The 17,038-nt window shown below is 56.4% G+C and overlaps 1 protein-coding gene across 1 annotated transcript; it reads left to right on the top strand.

Moving 5' to 3' along the window:
• The first annotated feature begins 1,021 nt into the window (after positions 1-1,021).
• GPR179 (G protein-coupled receptor 179) lies at positions 1,022-16,093 on the top strand. The gene is made up of 11 exons (XM_061175226.1): positions 1,022-1,815; positions 3,113-3,221; positions 4,851-4,938; positions 5,378-5,613; positions 6,411-6,479; positions 6,866-6,975; positions 7,264-7,502; positions 7,673-7,811; positions 8,452-8,557; positions 9,380-9,526; positions 10,988-16,093. The coding sequence occupies exons 1-11, from the start codon at positions 1,022-1,024 to the stop codon at positions 16,091-16,093; spliced, it is 7,143 nt and encodes a 2,380-aa protein (XP_061031209.1).
• Positions 16,094-17,038: the final 945 nt, after the last annotated feature.

A 17,038-nucleotide genomic window follows, 5' to 3' on the forward strand; every position in this document is an offset into this window, starting at 1 on the left:
AAATGAAGCAGCTATGTGATCCTGGGTGAGTCTCTGAGCCTCACTGTCTGCATCTGTGAAATGGGGATAAGAATATTCAGCATAGGTGGGTTGGGGAAGAGTCATTGAGATAACGCACATGAAAAACACTTTGTAAACTGCCACAGTCTGTACAAATATCAATTATGGTTCTATTGGGCTCTCTTGGGACTTCCCTGGTGGTCCAGTGGTTAAGACTCCGCACTCCCCGTGCAGGGGTCCTGGGTTCAATCCCTGGTCAGGGAATTTGACCCCACGTGCCGCAACTAAGAGGCTGCGTGGCGCAGCTAAGACCTGGCGCAGCCAGATAAATAAATAAATATATATTTTTCAAAAACCCTATACTTATTGGGCTCTCTTGCCCACCCCTCGCCAACCCCAATCTCAAATTCCAGTTCAGCAGCACGGTGTTGGGGGTACAGGCAGCTAGAGCAGATTGCCAGGAGCTGCAGCTTGGCCCTTTATCATGGCCGTCGAAATTGCTGCCAGGAGGCTGAGTGGAGCAGAGGGGTGGAGAGAGGGGCACAGGCTCATCTGCGGTTGCTATGGCGCCCCATCCCGGATTTGCCCATCTCTCCTAATGGAGCAAAGGGCAGAGGCGGGGAGGGAGGAAGAGAGAGAACAACTGGTCCCTTCTGTCTCTCCCTGGAGCATCTGATGTAGGGTGGGGAGTGAGGGGAGGGAGCCTAGATATTGGATAAGAGGGGGAGGGAAGAGTGGTGTGCCAGGATTAAAAGGGTTTGCGATGAGGGGCCACACTGAGAGAGCAGGGAACACAGCCCTCATGCCTACGTCCAGAAGCCAGCTGATGACGTGAAAGAGAAGAAAAAAACAAGCAAGACAGCGGGAGCATGAGAGAGAGGAAGAGAGGAAGAGAGAAAGCAAGGATAGGAGGCGTGCAAGCAGGCAGCCCCAGACTGCGGCCAGCCTCTGCCTGGGATCTCCTGAGCCTCCAATACCCCAGGCAACGTGGACCCCAGGGTCCCTGAGAGCTGCCCCAAGGATGGGCACCAGGGCAGTGGTCATGCCTCCTCCTGTGTGGGGACTGCTGGGCTACTCTTTCCTCTGTGGCTGGGCTCTGGGGGGTCCGAGGCTCCTCCGCTCTCTGCCCGCGCTGTCCTCCCAAGTCAAGCCAGGATCTGTACCCATGTGGGTGCCCCCGGAGGGGGCTGAGGCAGCCCTGGCTTTTCTCTACTCTGGAGATGCCCAACAGCTGTCGGGGGCTAATTGCAGTGAGCGCTATGAAGCCCATGGGGCAGGAGCCAGACCAGGGCTCCCCCCAATCCTATGGAGGGCAGCGGGCACCATTACGCAGGCTGCCAATTTCCTCAACATGCTGCTACAAGCCAACGACATCCGGGAGTCCAGTGTGGAGGAGGATGTGGAGTGGTACCAGGCACTGGTCCGCAGCGTGGCCGAGGCGGACCCAAGGGCATACCGGGTTTTGCTGACCTTTAACCCTCCACTGGGGGCCAGCCACCTGCAGCTGGCCCTGCAGGCCACCAGGATGGGGGAGGAGACCATCCTTCAGGACTTGTCCGGGAGCAGGGTGCAGAAGGAGAGCCCAACCGGGGCCCTGGACACCCCTGACCTGCAGAAGCGGGTGCTGACCAATGACCTAGGGAGCCTTGGCAGCCCCAAGTGGCCACAGGGGGATGGATATGTGGGGGACTTGCAGCACGTGAGGCTGTCTCCTCCCTTCCTGGAATGCCAGGAGGGCCGGCTCCGTCCGGGCTGGCTTATCACACTCTCAGCCGCCTTCTATGGACTCAAGCCAGACCTCAGCCCGGAGATCAGGTAAGTGGGTTTTGTGCAGGATTTGATGCTATTGTGGATTTGTGGGGTGGGGGGCCCAAGTCCAGCCAGCTGTGCGTAGGCCATTTGGTATGCACATGTGTGGGGGACACAGGTGTGTGTATTTGCATTCAGCTGTGTATATCTGCAGTTGACTCTGGGAATCTGCAACTGTGTGTTAACATATACAGGTGTGTGTGTGTACTACATATAAATCACTCCATTTACAAGTAGGTATACACGTGTGTGTGTACAGATGTGTGGACATAGCTGGGCATAGGTCGTGGCCTCCAGGTCTGAGTAGTGGGTACAAGGCAGGAGAGGGCTTGGTGCGGGAGACAGTGACAATCCATGCACTGGCTTCTCAAAGGAGTCAGATGGGCGCTTCGGGAGTGAAATTCGCTGCTCCCTAGCAATCTAGAACTGTAAAAGGAGGCTTCTGCAAGGGAAGGAAAACACTTGGGGGGAGGCTTGGAACCATTGCCTTTTCTGTCCAGGAGTTGGCCAGATCCCCAGGGTCACTCCCAATGGCTATATTCTTATATCAAGTCCTGACCCCAATAGCCTATGATGCTCCTCAAATAACTGACCTCCTCCCTCAGCTGGAGTAAAGAGGTGATTGGGAGCCATGATGGGAAGGAGGGAGCGGATGGATAGTGTACCGCAAGGCATTCAACAATCAGCGTTGTTTTCCCAGCTCTGTGTCCCCATTCGTTGTCCCCGGCAGAGTTCCTCTCCTGGCCACAGGCAGCCTGGCTCCTTGCCAGCTCTCTCCCCATTCAGCCCAGAGCAGGGGTTGAGAGCCCTTGGGCCAGGCAGCTCTGACTCTGGGCCCCTCTATTCCATATCTCCTTTGCTGTGATCAATTCAGACCTGGTTTGGGCAGAGTGAGGGGGTGGTTAACAGCTGCGCTTTGCATGTGTGTGTGTGTGTGTGTGTGTATACATGCAGTGGGGAAGTGTGAATATCCCTTTCAGACAGATCATCAGAGCCGCAGCTCCCATATGTCTCGCCCCCTCCCTTTCCCATTGACAGAAATCAGGAAATGCTAGCATGTTGAAAATCTGAGGGATGGGGGGCGGGGGCAGGGAAAAACCTAAGGGGAGGAGGATTGTTGCAGAGACAGCGAGGGTTAATAGCACTGGAGAAATGGCGTGCGTGTGTGCCCTCTCTCCTGGCACTCTGCAGCCACTGTGCTAAAGTTTGTAGAGCTTGCATTGCCTCATAGTCTGGGGTCCAAGAACACATGTCCACCTTGGCATCCTTCACTGTACCCCTAACTGCCAATTCACTGCCCTAGGGGGCAGGTGCAGATGGACGTAGATCTTCAGAGTGTGGACATCAATCAGTGTGCCAGCGGCCCAGGCTGGTACTCTAACACACACCTGTGTGATCTCAACAGCACCCAGGTAAGGATACAGAGGGTGGGGGTGCTGGTGTCCTGCCTCCCTCCCCTTTCCCATCACTGCCATCAGGAGCAGCTGACAAAGGCACACCAGCCTCTCCGGGCTTCAGGGACGTTCCTACTGATAAGATAGATAGAGATGAGATACCAGGCTTTTTTTTTTTTTTTTTTTGATACCAGGCTTTTTAAGAGTGAGGACACATACAGCCTAGCCCCATCCCCCACCCGAGACAGCCACCTTCATTCCTTTGCATTCTCAGTGTGCTTCCCTGTCTGCTCTCCCTTCTGGTACTGGGTGCTCCAGGATCCCTTCCCAGGACCGCCTCCTGAGCCTCTATTAATCGTCCCCTTTCCTTCTCCTGAACCACATTCTCCATGTCAACAGAGCTCTGGGCTCCTTCTGACCCACAAAGGATGCTCTGTTGGGTGTTTGTTGAAATAAGTAGAATTGCTGGTTGGGGTGTAGGAGGAGACTAACCAGAGAAGGAACTTGAAGAGCTCTGGGACTGGTAAAGGTGATGGAACCCAGGCGAGATGCTGGCAAAATCAAAGCCGTGGATACAGGAGAATCTGGATAATGGAAAGCAATGGTTGGTAATCCTGCAAGCCCAGTACTGGGAAACTGGCAGGTCAGTGAACTAATCCACTCCACAGTTACACTGACTGCATGCTTGTTCCTGAGCTGAACCAAAGCCAAGGGGAGCCCTGCAGGCTGCTGGGAGGTGTGGTGGGTTTGGGCATCTGTTGCTCTTCAGGGCACATGTGTTTGGAGCTATCAGCCCAGGGATGGATAAGGGCTCCCATTGTCCAGTGCACTTTTAAACCCAGCCACATTCGTGTCTCTGGGTATGCATTTGTCTATGGCAGGAACAGAACGTTTTCCAGTGGTCTGAGTAAGAGGGGAAGCTGGGCCACGATTTCAGAAGCACCTTCTAGGGGCTGGATATGTAATCTTCCTTCCTTTGCCCCACTGCTGTCTGTTCCCAGCCACTCCCTACAGCAGGTCTGACCTCATCCACAGGCTCATCTTCCCTGCCTGGCTCTGAGGTCTGCTGTGTCCGCTGCTGGGCAAACATCAATGGGTGGAGGTGGAATAAAGAGCTGGCCTTGGCATCCCACCAGCCTGGCATTAGCCTGGCATTAGGGCTGGGGAGAGCAGTCCTGCGCCAAAGCCAGATGGCCCTGATGGAGGAAGCTGCTCCTCCATGGGGGCCTTTTCAACCCACCTGTGTGCCGAAGAGGGAGGCTGATGGGAACCCTTGAAGCAGGATGTAGGCACACAGGTGTGGTTGAGCTCAGATTTCTCCCTGCTTCCACCTCCCCAGCGCCTTGCTCTAGCATCAGCTGGGCACTGGGAAATGGGACCTGTGAGGCTCCTGTCAGGGCCAGTCTGAATAAAAGGGTGATCCATCTCCATACTCTTTGCTTGGAGGTCTCTTTGAGAAGAGAGGCAATGGTGGGGGCAGAGTAGGGTTTCCAGGGATGGAAGGCTTCCCAAGGGCTGGGGTGGCTTTCTGGTGGGGCTCCCCAGTGTAGACCCAGGGGCCGTGGATAGGAAGGTAGATGCACCCTCCGTCTCTTCCCAGGAGGAAAAACCTCATATAAATACCGATTGTGTTTGTCATCCCCACAGTGTGTCCCCCTGGAGAGTCAGGGCTTTGTCCTTGGCCACTACCTCTGCCGCTGCCAACCCGGCTTCTATGGGGCAAGCAGTTCTGGGGGTATGTAACTATGCGGAGGGCCAGGAAGGTGTTTTACAGGCTGGGCTGATTGGAGGTGGGCATCTGGGGAAGAAAGGCAGGTTGGGGTGAAACACTGGGAGAAAACTCATGGAGCAAGGGAAGAATGTCGAGAGAAGCAGGAGAGGCAGGCAGGGTCCAATCTGGGGGTGTCTGTTCCCTCCGAGAATGAGCTTATAACATGCCAGTCTGATGCAAGCTGACCTCGCAGTGAGTCCTAGCCTGGCATCACCTCTTCCTGTTACCCTGCCTTCCCCTGAAAGTACCTACTTCTTCATTCCTACCCATCCTGATGCTACCCCAGGGGCCACAGACCGTAAGCGGGCAGGGAGAGAGCTGTGGTGACCATTGGGAGAGAAGGCTGGGGTCTCAGGATGTCCCAGCCATGCCCCTCTCCCTGCACCCATCTTGTTCTTTATAGGCTCAGAGGAGGGTGCTGCCCAGCCTACCAGGCAATTCGGGTCCCCTCAAGGCAGCTCCGGGAGGCTGCTGCGGTGCCAACCATGTGCTGAGGGCTGCTCCAGCTGCCTGGATGCCACGCCGTGCCTGGTGGAGGAAGCCCCTGCGCTGCGGGCAGTGGTGCTGGCCTCTCAGACATGCTGCATGCTGGCCGTCTTCCTGAGCATGCTGGTCTCCTATCGCTGCCGCCAGAGCAAGGCAAGGAAGGCCCCACATCTCTCTTCTACGCACGTGTCCTACCCATCCTGAGTCTCTAGCATCAACCGGAGACCAGAGACTACCTAAGACTAGAACTTGAGAGAAATGGGTTCTGGCCCTGATTCTTAGTCTAACTCACTATGTGACATGAGGCAAGTGACCTCACCACCTTAGACCTGTTTCCTCACCTGCTCAATGAAGGCATTGGACTTGATTCAAAACACTGTAGGCACTAGGGGAAGTGATCTGGCCCCTCAGACATGTAAATAAAATGACAGCACAGCAAAACATGGGCCAGGATAGAGGTGTCAGTTGCTGTGGCAGCTCAGAGAGGGGACCCAGTCACCCTGCCTGAGATGGCGTGGGAAGACTTTCTGGAGAACTTGACATTTGAGCCAAAGTTGACGGTCAACTGACAGAGAAGCGAGTTTCTAGACAAGGAGGCAGTCTGACCCAAAGCTTGGAGGAAAGCCTGAGATCCCTTCTAGCTCCAGCAACCTCTGATTCTAGCCCAGGTCTGCAGCAAGGCCCAGGCTGGGACTGGGAGGGGCATGGGCCTGGGGTGGCAGGAGCTATATGAAACCTTTGCCTTAGCCAGGCTTAGTGCCAGTGGAGCTAAGAGCCTGCGGTGAGAGTGGCTGTGGATGGAGAGGGCAGAGCTAATGTTACAGGGTGAAGCTTTAGCCCAAGGCCATGGGGTGACCCCTCAAACAGGCCTGAGACCCTCCTGTACCATCCTCCAGGCTCTGTCCTCTTGCTGCTCTGCTTACATACCTCTCTCTTTCCTGGGTTCACAGAGGATCCGGGCATCTGGAGTGGTACTGCTGGAAACCATCCTTTTTGGATCCCTGCTGCTCTACTTCCCTGTGAGTCTGTGGCCAGAGGCTGACCCCACCTCCCAGGATCCCCCATAGTCCCAACCTGGTACCCTCCAAGCCCCAGAATCCTTCCTCTCTGCCCTGCTGGGGGGATTCAGAGACCTCAAAATCCTCCAACTCATACCCACAAATGACAGGCTAGTCTAGTGAGCTCTGGAACCAAACAGCCAGGCTTAAAAGGAGCTCTATGACCTGCTGTGTGACTTAGGACAAGTTACCTAACCTCTCTGATAACAAAGCTGCTCCTCTGCAGAATGGAGGTGATGATGCCTCTATGACAAGGCGGTTAGGAGGATCAGCAATGTGTTTAGCATAGGCCTGGCACACAGTGGAAGTGCAGTGGAGAGCAACTATTTTTGCCCCCTCCCCACCAGGTCTTCATCCTGTACTTCAAGCCCAGTGTATTCCGCTGCATCGCCCTCCGCTGGGTCCGGCTGCTGGGTTTTGCCATTGTCTACGGCACTATTATACTCAAGCTTTATAGGTAGGGTCTGGGGCAGAGCTTGCTCTCACGCTGCTCACTCCAGGCTACCCCAGCTCATTTATGGAATGAAGTTCTTCACAGCCAGACCCCTACCAGCTCTACTCCTCTGTGCCCCCAAGGCCTGCTCCCATCACTATGGCCCTCCCCTCCGTGTAACTTTTTTGGGGGTAAGAGGAGGCGGTGAACCATGGAAGGGATGGGAGGACAGGGATGTGCGGAGGGAAGGGAAGCAAAGGCCTGCGGCATCTCCCCTCCCTGCATCCACCAGCCACGCTCTAACCCTTGTAGAGTGCTCCAGCTGTTTCTGTCTCGAACGGCCCAGCGGGGCCCCCACCTGAGCAGTGGGCGGCTGCTGCAGCGTCTGGGGCTGCTTCTGCTGCTGGTGCTGGGCTTCCTGGCTGTATGGACAGCGGGGGTCCTGGAGCAAGGCGTTCAGCACACATCCCTGGTGGCGCGAGGCCACACCCACACAGGCCGCCACTTCTACCTCTGCCACCACGACCGCTGGGACTACATCATGGTTGTGGGTGAGCTGCTTCCACTGAGCCCAGCCTCACTCTGGTCCCCCTCCCTGTACCTCCAGGGGTCCTCCTGCCTTGTACCTGGACCCCTGGACTGGGCTCCCCCCAGCACGGCCTGCAGAGAAAGGGGTGCATGGCGGCTGAGGTGGTACCCGGCCCTCCTCATTTCCCCACAGCCGAGATGCTGCTCCTGTGCTGGGGCAGCTTCCTCTGCTACGCCACCCGGGCTGTTCCCTCAGCCTTCCACGAGCCGCGGTACATGGGCATCGCCCTGCACAATGAGCTGCTGCTTTCTGCTGCCTTCCACGCAGCCAGGTGAGGACGGGCCCTCCTACCCACCACGCCTCCCACCCTAATACCACTCCTCACCTCTCCCGGGTGAGGGTACCCCCATCCCACAGCCCTCCTTGCAACACCTACTACGCCTCAGCAAGGTGAGGAGGGCCCCACCTGTAGCTTCTCTCCCTACCCCACAGACACCCTTCCTGTAACCCATGTCTCACCCAACACCGGAGAAGAGGAAGCATGCTCCACTCCTAAATCCTCTCCCATTCCACACGCCCCCCCCCCCAACTCTCCTCCACATACAGGCTCCATTCTCCCTGCCTTCTTCCCCCTCACACCCCAACTGTCCTTGCAGCAGGCCTGCTATGAGTGTCCACAAGGATCTGGCCCTGTGGTGAAGGTAGAATCAACCCACAGGGTGGTCCATAACAGAGTTAAGTGCTATAAGCAGCCAGAGAAGGCAAGCTGGAGTAGTCTGGGAGGGCTTCTCAGAGGTGGAGATTAACGTGAGCCCTGAGGTGGGAGGGCAGGAAGAAGGAAGAGTGCCCTGCTCACTGCACGGAGCACCTCCAGGAGATCAGGGCGGGGGCTGGGGAGGACAGCCACTGAAACAGGTGAAAGAGGCCACTCCCACCTGTAGCTAACCATCCCTTTCCCACCTCACCCTCAGGTTTGTACTGGTTCCCTCCCTGCACCCAGACTGGACGCTCCTCCTCTTCTTCTTTCACACCCACAGCACAGTCACCGCCACGCTGGCTCTGATCTTCATCCCTAAGGTGAGGTCTTCCCCTGGCCTCGATGTGAGGCAGACGCAGCCCCTTTGCCAGGGGCACTGTGATGCTGCTGTGCCCACAGCACCCTCTCCAGGCCAGGGTGAGAATGACACCCTGGGCCCTGAGGGATTTGGGCCCTAAGCAAGGAGCCCACTTAGGAGTCACGGAAGGAATCTCCGTCTCCAATCCCTGGGCAAGGGAAATAAGAGCTAGAGCTGGGACTTCCCCGGTGGCGCAGTGGTTAAGAACCCGCCTGCCAATGCAGGAGACACGGGTTTGAGCCCTGGTCCCGGAGGATCCCACATGCCGCAGAGCAACTAAGCCCGTGTGCCACAACTACTGAGACTGCGCTCTGAGAAGCCCACGCACCGCAAAGAAGAGTAGCACCCGCTCTCCGCAACTAGAGAAAGCCCACATGCAGCAATGAAGACCCAACACAGCCAATAAATAAATCAATAAATAATTTTTTTAAAAAAAATAATAAAAACACTTGGAGTTTAAAAGAAAAAAAAGAGCTAGAGCTGAAGGGAGTCCTTGTAATACAACTGGAAGGTTGGCAGACTCTGAAAATCAACTCAGAAGCAGTTACAGAAAGATAGGTGGGGGGGGGGGAGCTGAAGGACATGGCTAGGAATTGTGGGGGCAGGGCATTGAGACCCCTGGTCTCTGAGCTAGAGAAAATCAGGAAGGAGGGGGAACAATACTCCTTGGACCCCCAGAATTCCAAATCAGAGGGGGGGGGTGAAGATTTATGGAGTAAATACATATGCCACGGGGCAGGGAGCCAAGGTGAGTCTTTTTCCCGATCATGCCCACCATGGCCAGATCCGGAAGCCGGGGGCTCCTCCCCGAGAGGAGATCTTGGATGAGGTGTACGAGGACGAGCTGGACCTGCAGCGCTCAGGCTCCTACCTGAACAGCAGCATCGCCTCAGCCTGGAGCGAGCACAGCCTGGACCCTGGAGACATTCGGGTAGGTGCTGCCCTCCCCGCCTCCTCTTGATGCTACTTAGGGACTGGGCAGGGGGCACAGCTGCCCTGCCACCCGGGCTGTGTGCCACTGCAGGTCCCTTCTCCTCCCCATAGCTTTTCCTCTAAGACCCGCCTCCCTCTCTTCTCCACCATTGCCCTAAGCTGCTTCCCCTGACTCTACTTGAAGGAGGCCACACAGTGGATAAACCCCCCGCCCCCCAAAAACCCCAGAACCCAGATTCCTGAGGCCCACTTGGCAAGGTAGAGGCAGAACCATGAGTGGAGCTCAAATCACCTTTGTCTCCTGTGTCCTCCACTCCCACTCAGCAGGGCCACCATGACGGGCAGCCTAAGAAACCCCTCAGTCCCCAACATACCAGGCAGTTAGTGACCCTAGGGCCATTGGGGCTGGGTAATTCAGGCAGTGAGTGGCTACCAGGGATTTCCACACCAGGATCCCCTTTCCCTGGACCCAGCAGTGTTAGAGAAAGGAAGTTCTTCCTGAGTCTTACATCAGGAGAGCATCCTTACCGTATTTTTCTGCTTAAGAATATCATTATAGTCACAGAAACCCTAATGAGAGGCTCAGAGGGTAGGATATAAAGAGACCTGGCGGTAAAGCCCATTGTCTTGTAGAACCTGCATGTGGGAACAGTCCCAGGAAGCCATTTTGTCCATCCCTCCACCTCCCCTGGGGCCCCCTCCACAACTGACTTGTTTACATCCCCCAATTCCTTCCTTCTCTCAACTGCCTTAGCCTCTCTTTCCTCCGTATCCTCCTCATCCTCTGAGCTCTGCCTGCCCTGCCGCCTGCCCCCTGGGGATAGGCTGAACTGAGACCCCAATCCAGCAGGCAGGCCAAAGAGTGGAGGCACGCTGCCACAGAGACACCATCCTTGACCCTCCAGTATGGGGAGCCCATGTACCTCCCCTATGCTGGCTGCGGGGAGAGATCCGAAGTACCAAAGACTTTCAAAGCCCCATTCCGTCACTTACACCTGAATATGGCAGTTTTCACGCCCACTGGTCCCACCACCAATCTCATATAATCCTCTTAAGAAAGTGAACACTAGGCAGCCAGTTTTCCTTACTTTATTGAAGCAGAGGCTCAGAGAGGGCAAGAAAATAGCCTGGAGGCACATGATGGGTCAGCAGCCTCAAACCCAGGTTTCCTGTCCCCGAAGCTGGAGACTTCCCACCAGACCACAGTGCCCAGAGAAGGCAGTGGTGCGCTGAGGCCTCGGAGCTGAGCGGGTCAGGCTCGGGAACTAGGTTGTTGGCCCTGCAGGACGGAGAGGTGAATTCTGAGTTCTAAAAGCTGGGAAGGGACACAGCTTGGTGGGAGAGAGATCCCCCAGAGAAAATGGTCTGAGCAAGGGCTGAGGGGCAGAGCAGCGCCGCCACGGGATGGAGAGCTTGGCCCTCACCGCCAGCTCTGCTCCCCCGGTCCCCCCGCCCCCAGGACGAGCTGAAGAAGCTCTACGCCCAGCTCGAGGTCCACAAGACCAAGGAAATGGCCGCTAACAACCCGCACCTGCGCAAGAAGCGAGGCAGCTGGCGCCAGGGGCTGGGCCGCTCCTTCATGAGGTACCTGGCCGAGTTCCCCGAGGCCCTGACCCGCCAGCACTCCCGGGACTCGGGCTCCCCGGCCCGCAGCAGCCTGCCCGGGGGCTCCTCCCGCCGCTGGCTGCTCAGCGCCAGGCTGCTCAGCGCCAGCCTCCGGGAGCCCGCTGCGCCGCCGGGTCTGCGCAAGTCCCGCAGCACCTGCGAGCAGGACCGCGATCCCCGCGGGGAGCAGTACCCGCCTCTGCTCGACTCGCTGCTGAGGAGGAAGCTGGCCAGAAAGGGCCCGCAATCCGAGAGCCGCGAGTCGGCGGCAGGGCCGCCCGCGCTGAGCTTCAGGTCGGCCAGCGCCCACAATCTGACGGTGGGAGAGCGGCTGCCCTGCGCCCGGCCCGCCCCGCTGCACAAGTCGCTGAGCGTCGTGGCTGGCTCCAGGGAAAAGGCCCTGCTCGAGGCCAGCCAGGCCTACCTGGAGGAGACCTACCAGCGGGCGAGGGAGCGGGAGGAGAGAAGGAAGGCAGAGGCCGCCCTGGCCAGCCCAGCGCGGAGGCCCTCGGCCTGGAGGCTGGAGCGAGCTCGAGCGACTCCCCTGTCGGCCCCACCTTCCCCGGCCAAGAGGAGCAGCGTGGACACCTCCCACGCCTCCAGAAAGCTGCACGAGGAGGCCGTGAGAAGGCTGCCCCACCGGCCCATCCAGCACCAGATCTCCACACCCATCATGGCCACGTCCGGGGTGGGCCTGGGGGAGCCAGGGATGCTGTCTCCCACCTCCACCTTATCTCTGGCCCTGCTGCCAGCTCCCGCCCCTGCCCTGGCACCCATCCCAGTACCCCAACAAAGCCCCAGCCTACTCACCTACATCTGCCCCTGGGAGAATGCAGAACTGCCATCGAAGAAAGAAAATGTGGCTCAGGAAGGCCCCTCGGGGCCAGAGCGAGGCAACCACTCTCCCGCCCCAGGTCGGGCCAGGCTCTGGAGGGCCCTCTCTATAGCAGTAGAGAAGAGGGGGGCTGGGGAGAACGGGATGGACACAGAGGACAGGTGTCTCCAGGGGGAAGCTGATGAGGATGAGGACAGGCCCAAGGTCTTCTCTAAATCCCACAGCCTCAAGACCCCCGTTCAGCAGGGTTCCATGCGTAGTCTGGGACTGGCTATCAAAGCTCTGACCCGTTCTCGGAGCACATACAGAGAGAAGGAGAGCGGGGAAGGGAGTCCTGAGGAGGAGGAGAAGGGCCGAGCTTTGGGAGAGGGTGTGAGGGCATGTCCCAGATCTCCCAGGTCAGGCCGGCCCAAGGCGGTGAGTAAGCAGGCCGCGCTTGCCCCCTGTGATGACGAGGAGTCCCTCCAGAACCAACAGAACGCTCACACAAGCAGAATGCTCCAAGTCTGTCACCAGGAGGGCAGCAGGGAACAAGAAGACAGAGGCAGGAGGCCATCCCAGGGTCTAGGGGAGGGGAAGGTTGCGAGAGCAGGTAAAACAGGGCCTACCACACTGAGGCCAGTCAGGCAGGGCACAGTTAGGGACAAAAATGTTAAGCAAGCAAAAGCAGCCCCTGGGGGGTGGCGGGAACTGCCCAAAGCTGGCCTCCAGCCCCTGGGCAGTGCTGACCAGAGGGTGACAGATGTATGCCCCTGGGAAGTCACCGAGTCAGAAACGTGTCAGCCTGACAGTAGCAACAAGGCCGAAATCTGCCCCTGGGAGGTGAGTGGAGTCCCCGAGGAGGAGGCACTGAGGCAAGATCTAGATGCCTCCCAAGATGAGAGGGAGAAAGCCTCAGAAAAATCAGAACCCAAAGATGTGGTTGCCATTGCTCAGAAAAAGCCAGAGAGGCTGGTCAGGGGACAGGAGGCAGTGTGTCCCTGGGAGAGTGCCGATCCTGGGGGTCTGTCCCCTCGATCAGCCCCTCAGGACTCTGACAGAACCAAGGGCAGGTCTGAGACAGTGGGCAGTGTGGAGCCTAGAGAGGTAGAGACACGACCGTGGGAAGCCGCTGGCCCAGGAGCTTGTACACCTGACATCACCAAGGCAGAGCTCTGTCCCTGGGAGGCAAGTGAAGGAGGAGAGAATGAGAAGCCGTCCCAGGAGGGAGTAAACAAGCTCCCCCAGGCAAAGCAGAAAACTCCCAAAAAAGCAATCTTCTTGGAAGAACAGAAACTGGGTGAAGGGTTGGAATCTCTTTGTCAGTGGGAAAGGACAGATTTCCGGGGCCCCTCAGCAGTCTCTACTCAGGCCCCGGGAACCCCCGGGTGCTCGGGGAGTTTGGGCAGTAGCGTCGCTGAGGTGTGTCCATGGGAGACAGGAGATGCTCCTGCTATCGGGAAAGCAGAGATTTGTCCCTGGGAGCTGGGTGATGAGGTAGTAGGGAAGGAAATGATGAGTCAGAGGACAGGTGGAGAATCTCTCCAGGAAAAGGGAAAAACCTCCAGAAAAGGGAGCTTTGGAGAGACATGGGAACAAACTGGGAAAGCAGTGCAGAAATTTAGTCAACAGCAGGAGTCAGTGTGTCCCTGGGAGAGCACAACCCCTGGGCACTCCAGCCCACATCTAGAAAACTCCTCATCCAAAGCTGGTGGCCAACTCCTCAGCAAGGGAGGAAGCAGAGCAGCGCAGATATGTCCACGGGAAGATCTCAGGTCAGAGGCAAAGGAAGCAACACCTGCCAAGGCAGAAATCTGTCCCTGGGAGGTGAATGAAAGAACGACAGAGGACTGGACATCGGGACAGGCACCAAAAGGAGAATCTCAAAAGGACAAGGAGAAGATGCCTGGAACATCAGGAATCAAAGATAGCACAACTTGGGAAAAGCCTGAGGGACAGATGCAAAAGCAGGAAGCAGTCTGTCCCTGGGAGAGGGTGGACCCTGGCAGCTTCTCCCCACAACCTGGTCCTCGAGACACAGATAGACCCAAAGCCACTTTCCAGATGTCAGGCAGTATGGGAAGCAAAACTGCTGAGATCTGTCCCTGGGACGCGGAGGAAATCCTGCGTGCTGAGAAGGCAGAGATCTGTCCCTGGGAGGTGAGTGCTGGAGCAGGGGAGAAAAGGGCTTTGGGAATTGAGGCCATTAGGCAATTTCCAAATGATACAGGAAGGGCTTCTGCAGATTTTGGACCTGGAGAGAGAGCTGTTACTGCTCCAAAGAAGCCAGAGAGGCAGGCCCGGGAGCGGGAGGTGGCCTGCCCCTGGGAGAGCGTGGATCCAGGGGGCTCCTCTTGGCATTCAGATACTCTGGGCGCCGACAGACCGAAAGCTGGGCTCCAGGTACTGGACCGTGTGGGGTGCAGGCCAGCTGAGGTGTGTCCCTGGGAAGCAGAGGGAGCGCCTAGCAGTGAAAAAGCCAAGATCTGTCCCTGGGAGGTGGATGAAGGAGCCCCTGGGAAGGAATCGGAACAAGAGATGGGGACTGATTCCATGGGGCAGAGGGAGAAAACTCTAGAAAAGGGGAGACTCACCTCCCTGGGAGAAGACATATCAAAATGGGAGACAACACTGAGTGAAGAGCAGGAAGCTATGTGTCCTTGGGAGAAGGACTTGAGGACACCCTCTGCTCAGGCCCCCGAGGTCTCAGATTTGTCCAGCAGCGGGAGTAGCAGAGTGGCAGAGGGGCACTCCTTGGAAGTGAGTGATGAAGCAGCACAGAAAGGGGACCTGACACAAGACCCAAAGATGGGCTCCTTCCCAGAACAAGCAGAAAAAGCAGAAGTCACTGCTGAAGATGGGGAAAAAGCAAGGAATGAGCTACAACCTATCTGTCTACAGGAGAGCATGGCCCCGGCGGGCTCTTTCTCCCACCCAGACAGTCACTGCCCTGACCAACCTAAAGCCGGTGCTCAGACACTGCTCAGCGTTGGGGGCAGGCTTGCTGAGGTCTGCCTGTGGGGTGCTCCTGCCACGGATGCTCCCAAACCTGACAGCGGCGCCAAAGCTGAGACCTGTCCCTGGGAGGTGACTGAAAGAATCCCTGAGGAAGGGGTGTCAAGACAGGATGGAGAAGGGGAGCCTCAAGAGGAGAAGGAGAAAGCCCCAGAAAAACCAGAGCACAAAGCTGTGGCCGTTCAGGCAAAGTCAGAGAGTGCAGATGGGAAACAGGAGGCTGTGTGTCCCCAGGAGAGTCAAGATGGTGGGGGTCTGTCTCCACAACCAACCCCACAAGCTTCTGACAGAAGCAAAGAAAGTTCCGAGGCAGCAGGCAGCGTGGGGGCCAGAGTAGCAGAAGTGTGTCCATGGGAAGCAGAAGAGGCTCCCTCTGATAAGAAAACAGAAATCTGCCCTTGGGAGGTGAGTCGAGCAGCAGAGAAGGGGGGACTGGAACAAGAGGTGGACAGAGAATCTCAAGGGCAAGGAGAGACGTTCCTGCAAAAGGCGGGATCTGGAGGGACTGAAGAACACTTTTCAGAAGAAGTAAAAGTCAACAGAGAGCGAGAGACGGTCTGTCCTTGGGAAGGCACAAGGTCAGAAGGGCTCTCCCCCCAGCCAGATGCTCCAGACATGGACCAACCCAAAGTCAGTCCCCACAGAGCAAGCAGTACGGGGAGCAGGATGGCAGAGCTGTGTCAACGGGAAGTCACAGATCCAGAAGGAAATAAAATAAAGGGGACCGTGGCAGACATTGATGTATGTCTTTGGGAAGTAACTGGAGCCCCATCTGAGGAATCTGGCCTCCTGGCTTTAACAGAAACTCAGACAGAAAAACTCTGCCCCACAGCCCCTGAGAACCCACCATGCCTTTTAGTCCACAGACCTCTGGGTGGCTTCCTTCCAGAAGGCAAAAGCCCCTGCCCCAAAGTGAGCAAGCCAGCCAGTACTTTTACTCTGGAAGGTGTCAGAGAACTCCAAGTACCTTCAGAACTTGGGCCGAGGACCAGCTTAGTCCCAGAGCCAACTCTCCAGGAAGCTAAGGCTCAGAAGTCTTCCTCCTTAACCGAAGACCAAAGAGAAGTAGCTTCTAAAGCTCAACACGAAGAACTCACCCCTCCAACTGTCTATCCTTGGGACTGGGAGTAACAACTCCATCAGGTGAGGTGAAACATTGGGTGGCTATCTTTTAGAAGCCAAGGTCCTTTCCAAGTCCTAGGTGTTTCAAAAAAACTGAATCAAACACACTTGGCCACTTTCTCTCTCCAAGGTGGCCAGAAGTCAACTCATTCCAAGACAAATTGTACAAAAAGGGTTTAGCTCAGACCCCAAAAGTTAATCCCATCCCCTCTTTACTTCCAACTCTTCTTCCTGCTCCAGAGAACAAGGGCTGGACCTTCTACTTCTAATGAATCCTCCCATCCAGCTAGAATACTCGACACAAGCCGTCTGTGACAGGACACTCACTTGTAAAGCCAATGTTAGTGATAAAAGGAAGTCAGCTGTGCCCAGCCCACATTTTCTCAAAAGGAGACCCATTCTTCTGTGAAGTCTACGAAGGACGTTTTTTGAGAAGAAACTAAACCACGCAAGGCATTGGCAACATAGGGGCTGAGGATTACAGAAGGTTATAAAGGTCACCATAGGAAGCTTAGAAGCCACTTATTCAAGTTCAAAGATAAATCAGGGGGAAAACTTAAATGGCTCAAAAGAGGTGCCTGAAATGCCTTAAAGATCCTGTCATTTTGACTTTGGATCTCCAGGTTCTGCTTTATTCTCTCATACCTGCCCTGCTTGACTGCTGAAATACAGAGAATCAAGCACACTTACGTCAACATCTGGCATCCAAAGCAACATCAGAGACAGAGAGCATAAAGGGAAAGGCAATTGCTCCAGGTCCTTCCCACGCCAGCTTTAACAGTTTAAGCCCAGTTTAAGAAGTATGACTCTTACAAGCCTTTTCAGATGGCCTTCCCTCCTTCCTGCCCCATCTTTTGCCAATCTGCAGAGTTCATCCCACTGCCTCATTCTCTTAGCCTTTCAGTGCTGTCATCAAAGGGACCCCTCTCTGTTGTCAAATGCAACTGGAGCCAG

This window comes from Eubalaena glacialis, chromosome 19, assembly GCF_028564815.1.
Source record: "Eubalaena glacialis isolate mEubGla1 chromosome 19, mEubGla1.1.hap2.+ XY, whole genome shotgun sequence".
NCBI lineage: Eukaryota > Metazoa > Chordata > Mammalia > Artiodactyla > Balaenidae > Eubalaena > Eubalaena glacialis.

Excerpts from the sequence above, each read along its gene's own strand:
- GPR179 (XM_061175226.1), top strand. The coding sequence starts at position 1,022 with ATGGGCACCAGGGCAGTGGTCATGCCTCCTCCTGTGTGGGGACTGCTG. Across the intron at positions 3,222-4,850 it reads GTGATCTCAACAGCACCCAG|TGTGTCCCCCTGGAGAGTCA; the intron begins GTAAGGATACAG and ends TCATCCCCACAG. Across the intron at positions 7,812-8,451 it reads GCTGCCTTCCACGCAGCCAG|GTTTGTACTGGTTCCCTCCC; the intron begins GTGAGGACGGGC and ends CCTCACCCTCAG.